The 7,652-nt window shown below is 44.4% G+C and overlaps 1 protein-coding gene across 1 annotated transcript in view; it reads right to left on the minus strand.

Moving 5' to 3' along the window:
• The window catches only part of LOC133784720 (uncharacterized), a 28,833-nt gene extending 24,055 nt beyond the window's left edge, over window positions 1-4,778 (minus strand). Inside the window, exons 1-5 of the mRNA XM_062224001.1 lie at window positions 4,251-4,778; window positions 3,971-4,042; window positions 3,780-3,853; window positions 3,176-3,308; window positions 3,001-3,072 (exon numbers count right to left, since the gene is read on the minus strand). Of these exons, the coding sequence (XP_062079985.1) occupies window positions 3,001-3,072; window positions 3,176-3,308; window positions 3,780-3,853; window positions 3,971-4,042; window positions 4,251-4,418 (519 nt within the window). The 5' untranslated portion in view covers window positions 4,419-4,778. The remainder of the gene's footprint in view (window positions 1-3,000; window positions 3,073-3,175; window positions 3,309-3,779; window positions 3,854-3,970; window positions 4,043-4,250) is intronic.
• Window positions 4,779-7,652: the final 2,874 nt, after the last annotated feature.

The raw sequence follows: 7,652 nt of genomic DNA on the forward strand, positions 1-7,652 counted from the left end.
ACGGTCGAATTCTCCGCCATCCATGTGCCCCCCAAGTACAGTGGTGATCTTGCCTTGGGGGCATCGCATTTTGGTGTCTAGTCCCCTCCTCTTTTCGTATAAGGAATTTTGCGGGTTCTCGGGCTGATCCCTCGCCTTGGTTGTGTCCCTCGGTGGAACCGCGGGGGGTGCGTCTCTCACTTCTGACCTCTCCTCATGGAGCCCTTTTCTTAGGCCAGGGGGTGACCCTTTTGGGGGGACTTCGGCATCTTTCTTATGACCCTCATCTTCTCTCTGCCTATGCTCCTGGGGACACTTCGTTGGCCTATGTCCCCCATGGTACTTTGCCTGGGGGGTTTCACTGGCGGAAAGTTGGGTTCCCCCACCGTCTATGGGGACAGTGCTTTCCCCTTCTTCATGCTCCTTCCCTTTATGCTTTGGGAGGGGCATGCTTGACTTCCCTTGCCGTAGGTTGTTTAAAACCTTCTGCATGTTCTCCATCATGGTTTCCAGCCTCCTAGTCTTTTTATGCAACTCGTGAATCTCATCCTTGTAGAAGCGCGTCCTTGAGCTGGAACTTACCGAGCGTACCCCGGGACCCTTGCCTGGCCAGTGCGTCGAGGGACTGGGGTCCCGGTGGCCTGAGCGTGGGGTCAACCGGGGCCGGTTAAGTGGATACACTAGCGGCTCTGAATGACCTCCGTCGGGCTGGGTAGCTGAGGATGATGCTTCCCTCTCCTCCTCCGGGGGAAGAGGTTCTTCTGGTCCATCTCCATGCTCGGGCAGAGGGGGGTCTTTCTTGGAAGGCCTCCGCTCTACTTCGTCTCGGTGAACCTCCACCTTTTGTATATGCCGTAGGCGTTTTGAACGTCTTAGCATCTTTCTTTGTTGGAAATGAAGGAAGAACACTGGCTTGATGCTTGTTCTTCCCACAGACGGCGCCAAACTGTTGACGGTGAAATCTCGTCAACGAAATTAGATCGGAAAACTCAAAGGTAAGTCGAGTGAGGTTTTTGTAAGAACTAAGAATAAGCTTTAAGAAAAAGTAGACACAGATAAATGATGGAGCAAATCCTGGTATATTTCTCTATAGCCTCTCCTTACAATGAATTTTTCAACCCCCTTTCAGGTGGTCTTAGGGTTCCTTTTATAGTAGGCTCTAATGGCCTTAGATACATAGTGGTCCAGGGGACCAAGTGGTACATACGTACTGTGTCAGGGGAGTGGCTTCAGAGGTTGTGGTCGTACACCCCGTACAGAAGCAGGTGTCAGGAGGATGTCTCCACTACTTGTCGGTACCCATGTCTAATGCGTGGTGGCAGGCGTAGTGGCGCAGGAGGTAGTGGTGTCGGCTCTGACCCATGGCCGTAGACGTACGGACCATAACTCCTATTCTTGCATAACCACTCCTGGCATTCCCACTACTTGTCTGGTAAGGGTACTATATCTGTACTCTGACTTCTTTAGGTTTGTAGGCCCATTCCATATTCATGCATGTACCTTGCCCTTTGTGAGTATTCTCACCTCCAAGGCCATGGGCGAGGCCATGGACGAGGCCATGAGCGAGGCCATGGGCGAGGCCATGGGCGAGGCCATGGGCGAGGCCATGGGCGAGGCCATGGGCGAGGCCATGGGCGAGGCCATGGGCGAGGCCATGGGCGAGGCCATGGGCGAGGCCATGGGCGAGGCCATGGGCGAGGCCATGGGCGAGGCCATGGGCGAGGCCATGGGCGAGGCCATGGGCGAGGCCATGGGCGAGGCCATGGGCGAGGCCATGGGCGAGGCCATGGGCGAGGCCATGGGCGAGGCCATGGGCGAGGCCATGGGCGAGGCCATGGGCGAGGCCATGGGCGAGGCCATGGGCGAGGCCATGGGCGAGGCCATGGGAAAGGCCATACCTCATTGCGAGCCCCTGGTGCGCGCGGGGCGCGAGGCCCCTGGTGCGCGCGGGACGCGAGGCCCCTGGTGCGCGCGGGGCGCGAGGCGCATGGGCGCGCGGGGCGCGAGGCCCCTGGTGCGCGCGGGGCGCGAGGCGCATGGGCGCGCGGGGCGCGAGGCCCCTGGTGCACGAGGCCCCTGGTGCGCGTGGGGGCGCGAGGCGCATGGGCGCGAGGCCCCTGGTGCGCGCGGGGCGCGAGGCCCTTGGTGCGCGCGGGGCGCGAGGCCCCTGGTGCGCGTGGGGCGCGAGGCGCATGGGCGCGCGGGGCGCGAGGCCCCTGGTGCGCGCGGGGCGCGAGGCGCATGCGCGGGCGCGAGACCTCTGGTGCTCGCGAGGCGCGAGGCGCATGGGCGCGCGGGGCGCGAGGCCCCTGGTGCGCATGGGGCGCGAGGCCCCTGTGCGCGCGGGGCGCGAGGCCCCTGGTGCGCGCGGGGCGCGAGGCCCCTGGTGCGCGCGGGGCGCGAGGCGCATGCCTTGCTGAGACATGGGATACATCCTAGGTGCGAAATGTCTTCTTGGCGTGAGGTCCTTGGTGTGGGACACCTCGGGGCAAGGCTAGGCGCATGAGGTGTTGGCATGCGCGGGGTGCTGCTGGAGTGGTGTTCGCGAGGCTGGGGCCTTAACTTCGAGGGGCACGGATAAGGGCCATGTGTGCATGACAAACACATCTAACAAGGTGATGCAGCTTGGAGGCCTGGAATGACCTCATGAGGCCTAGAGCTCTGCGAGTGTCTAACACTTCGATGGCCTATAATTACCTTCTGCCTTCATTGCGTACTTGGTGCCCTTGGTGCCCCTTAGCTATTTACTTCTTTAAGGGACTAGAAACTTCTTTTGTGTGTTTTTCTTATTTGGTGGATTTTCGGCATCCACACTTGAATATAGTACAGTCTTCATAAATCGGATTGATGAAAATGTGAACACTGAAAAAGAAAATACTTTTTTGCCAAGTTAAGAGACGACAAAGCCACAAGAACAATGTCTTCCCATATATGGAAAAAAAAACATTAACAAGGCACTATATCAAGGAACTCTTATAAGAACTTTTTTTTTAAAGGAACTCTTATATACATCTCACTCACCTGTTTATTAAGGTCATGGAAAGCCTCCAAATGTGATAGTGCATCGACCGCTGCCAAGAGTGCAATCATGCCCTGAAATCATTCCACAAAAATGTTAATTAAGGGTTTCCTAAACTTCAGAGATGTAATATCACATTTCAACATGGAAAGCAACATGATAAGACTTAAAACTTACTGATATTGGGGAGTCTGCACCAAGGCTTTTGTCACGGAAAAATGAAGCCGAATCCATTGACGCCACAGTCAATATAATAGGCTTACCCTGATCTGAGGAGGAGATATTAAGCGGAGGAAGTGATGACCAAACACTGCCCTTCATAATTATGAGCAATAGTTAAATTCAAAGTAATTTAGGAAGGTCAAAAGAATAAAGATAAGAAGAAATATGTTGATCTTCTAAATATGTGTTTCAAACACTGAAAGTTGATGGAAGTAAGTTTCAGCATCAAAGATTTGAATCCTACAAAGCTCAACTATAGACCAACATACATATTCTTTTGACCTCCCCTGTACAAATAAAACTGAGAAAAAGAATCCCATGAAATCTTCCCCACTCAAAACAATAAATACACACACACACACATATATATTTACATATAATAATATAAAATCTAATAAGAAAGAAAATGAAAACCAAGCCAATGAGAATAAGGACTACATTCTAAAATACAAGTCAGATTTCGAACTCAAAAGAGAGATGAGACACAAATACAAATCGTGAACCACATTTAGAGCTGTTAGACTTCATTATGGATACCAACAAATGCAAAATGAGTTACATGTATCCCCCTAGTGGAAGGCAGGTCTCCTCTTTCAAACAAGATTCTGAATCACGAGTTCCAGCTTTCACTGTCTAATCAAAACAAATGTATCACAGATTACTTGAAAACATCATTAAGACAACAACCAAAAAATGTCTGCGAGATAAAGTCAATAAAATGCACTAGAAAGTTAAAAACAAACAAGCTACCTGCATCACAAGATCAAACTCAGCCACAACAGTGGTATAAGATCTCTGTCTCTTCAAAATTTCTTCAAAAACCTGCATATGAGTGACATCAAAAAGTTTATTAACAATAAACTAAAGCTGCCAAAAAATTGTCTTGTGGTTGGGGGGGCAAACATCAACAACAATTAAATACAGTCCATTAATATGAAAATTGAAATAACTAGACTTTTTCTTTTAAAAGTGGTTTCACTTCTTCAGTGGACGGTACAAAATGAAAACCAAATGAAATGACACTTACTACCTCTTGGATGGTCTTCGTACTACTCTCCGAGAGCAAGAATACAGGAAAATCATACTTGTTCCACAATATACCAGATCCCTGAAAATGTGGAAGGAAGTTGTTGGTCCAATATATCAAACAGAATGTTAAAAGATGAAACACGAACAATACATTAGATAAGTTTGGCATTTATAACCAGTAAAAGTAAGGAGTATATAATGTTCTAACTTTTAATATGTGAAACACATTGATACTCACCTAAACAAATGTGACAGGTAGAATTTAAGTTGTTCCATGTTCTTCAAGTAGTATAATAAAGGTAAGAAAAATTATATTTTTACAATATCATATATTTGTATATTGTACCAGTGCTTACCCCAAGAATTTAGTCACTCTCATGATCAGTAGAGATTCACTTGAAAGAAAAAACAAAAAACCCCAACTCCATAACCAGTATTATACACACTATAGCTTAAGGTATGGGATAAGTGAATAGAACATAAACCAATGCTAACAGTTTTTCTTTCAAACTAATAACTTAGAAGTGGCTAAGGATCACACCAATTCCTTAATTAGAAGACCAGTGATCACAAAAGAATAATAATTTTTTTAAAAATCCCAAATTCGAATTCTTTTTCCTCAATGAAAAAAAATAGCATAAAGTTACAAATCTTATATTTAACTCTATGATAACTTGAAAGTACAGATAACATTAAAAAAAAATCAAAGCAAATATATGCAAAAACTACTTTGCTCAAACTATAAACTACCAAAAAGAAACATTTTATATTTGTCAAAAACAAGAGAAGAAGAAACATTTTATTGATCCAATACATATGAAAAGTTTTGTGTAGTCTTGGCAATGCACCACATCTTTTAGAGTGTAAAGTTCTGATGCCGTTGGACAGAATTGGAGCACACATATATATATATATACACATATGGATTTCAAAGTAAATACTTTTAGATTCCAATGCTGGCAATGTCAACAAGCACTCAAATCAAATAGCACTAAACTTCCAATCTCACTGCAAAAAGTTCAATTCTAAAGTTTACAACCCTCTAATGTGAGTGTGAGTGTGTATTTTTTAACTTACCATGTGAAGCAATGCAAGATTTACTCTGATGAGGCAAAGATTCGTTGTTGAGCTCCACTTCAATATCAGATAGAAGATGTTTCAAAAGGGCCACATGAATTTTCCCAAGCAACAAGGAATCCTGAAAGGCATGTTAGAGAACATATTATAGCACTGAAAGAACTTAAATCAAAAGAGGTAAGATCAAAAAGAGAAAACAAAATGTTACACAGAAGGTAAGTAAAGTCAGATTAAAGATGAAATAAAACCTTGTCATGAAATGCTTGAGCAAACTCATCAAGGGTGAATGGGCAGACATCAATGACAAGAGAGTAAGTATAGAGGAAATGGAAAACCTGCCAACAGAAGTCAACACATATTTTAAGATTAATGCCAATGATAGGTAATTCTCTCAACTAAATGCTTTAATATATTGCCATTTCAAAACACATGGAGAAGAGAAATGGTGGGGTGGAGACCAGCATTTCACAATAGAGAAAAAAAATAGGATGATAAATCTTCTCAGTCAGAAACAGTGTTATTGGCAAATAACATACAAAAGGTTCCAATGATGCAAGAAAACATTGTAATCAGTAAAATACACTTCACATAAAGAAATTCAACCCCTGACCAAACCCTGTTAACAACTTTTGTTTCCTAACATGAAAAAACAAAATGGGCAGAGTTGAGTGAATCAACAAAAATATGAAGGATGATGAAAAACTTACGCAAACCAGGAATGTCCTCAACTTTGACAGCTTTCTTAGGAATACCAGCTTCTTTCTTTTGAAAGTCAATCCCCGGATAAACAATGTGACAGTTCGAGAGCTCTCTTATCTTTTCATCAATTGCCTGTCTCTGGCGGTGAATCATAGTTGACAACCCAATATATGGAAGCTTTGGATCAATTTTGCATTCCATAAGGATTCCTCCATCATAATCTTTTATGTACCCTTGCCAGCGATCTTTCTCCAAGTGAATCTCCTTTGTAAAACCCATAGCCTTTAACTTGAAACTCTAAAACTAAACAAGTACTTTGTTATTAAATAATGAAAGGCTTTTAGGGAAAACTCTTCAACAATATTTGAAACTCTAAAACTATGTCTCAAGAAAATAACTAATTTAAAGATAAGAGGCATACCTTTTTTTTCTGGCAGATTTTCTTTTCTAAGCCAATAAACATTCTCCTATAAATGCGTACCAAGACATCAACAATTTTCAACAATTTTTATTATGGGATAAATTATTTCCACTTCATCAATCTTACACCTCGCACATGGAGCAAAAACAGTGTTACATACCCTTAATGAAATGCAAATATTGGCTATTATGCCTAAGATTGTTGTTAAAAGCAAAAGTATAAACTCAAGCAGCACCAAGTCTGACATAGAACCCAACTAACAAATAATAATTGTATTATATATGCCCAAAGAAAGAGTGACCCGGATGAAGACCTCCTTCACAAATGAAACAAATACAAAGAAACCCTCATCACAAACCAGTAGCTATTTCGGTATACTAATCAAATTAAAATGAACCGTAAAACTGAAAAAAAAAAAAAAATACCCAACTTTTGCAAGCTCAGAACACTACTGTCGACGCCAAGCCTATCACTTGCAAGACAGAATGAGAAAGACAGAAAGAAAACGAAGAGTGAATGAGAGTAGAAGAGATTAAATGCAGGGAGGGACAACAAAAAATAATCAAATACTTTATAAATACATATACACATAAATATATATTTATATATTGATTATATGTAATCTGTATATAAAAAAAAATTCACCTCACAGAGATGTTCTTGCTTCCAGCAGGGGAAAACCGTCGTGACTTACGTGAGGGAAAGTGAGATACCAGCGTGATGTACCAGCTTGCTCCATCGACTCAAACAGGGGAGATACCGCCATTATGTGCTCTAGAAGCTCGCGTGAGTCGTGAGAGAGAGAGTGCTCCACCGACGTCGTGTGCTCCACCGGCGTCGTTGAGAGAGAAAACTGTGAGATCACCAGTGATGAGAACCACAGAAGGGTTTATTAAGATTAAGAAAGGCTCCTTCACACAAGAAGAAGAACAAATCATTATCAATACTAAGGATCCATGGGAAATCAGTACCTTCTCTTGCTGTAAAGTTATGTGGGCGTGAGGCAAAGAACTCGTGAGGCAGAGAAGCTCCACTCTGGAGCGTGACTTTGTGAGGCGGAGAAAGAGCTCGACTCTGGAGCGAGTCTTCGTGAGGCAGAGCTAAGTTGAGGGTGGAGAGACTTCGTGAGGGCGGTGAGGCAGTGATGAGTTGAGGGCGGTGAGTCTTCGTGAGGGCGGAGAGGGCTTCGTGAGTGAGAGATGGAGG

This window comes from Humulus lupulus, chromosome 6 (assembly GCF_963169125.1).
Source record: "Humulus lupulus chromosome 6, drHumLupu1.1, whole genome shotgun sequence".
Classification (NCBI taxonomy): Eukaryota; Viridiplantae; Streptophyta; class Magnoliopsida; order Rosales; family Cannabaceae; genus Humulus; species Humulus lupulus.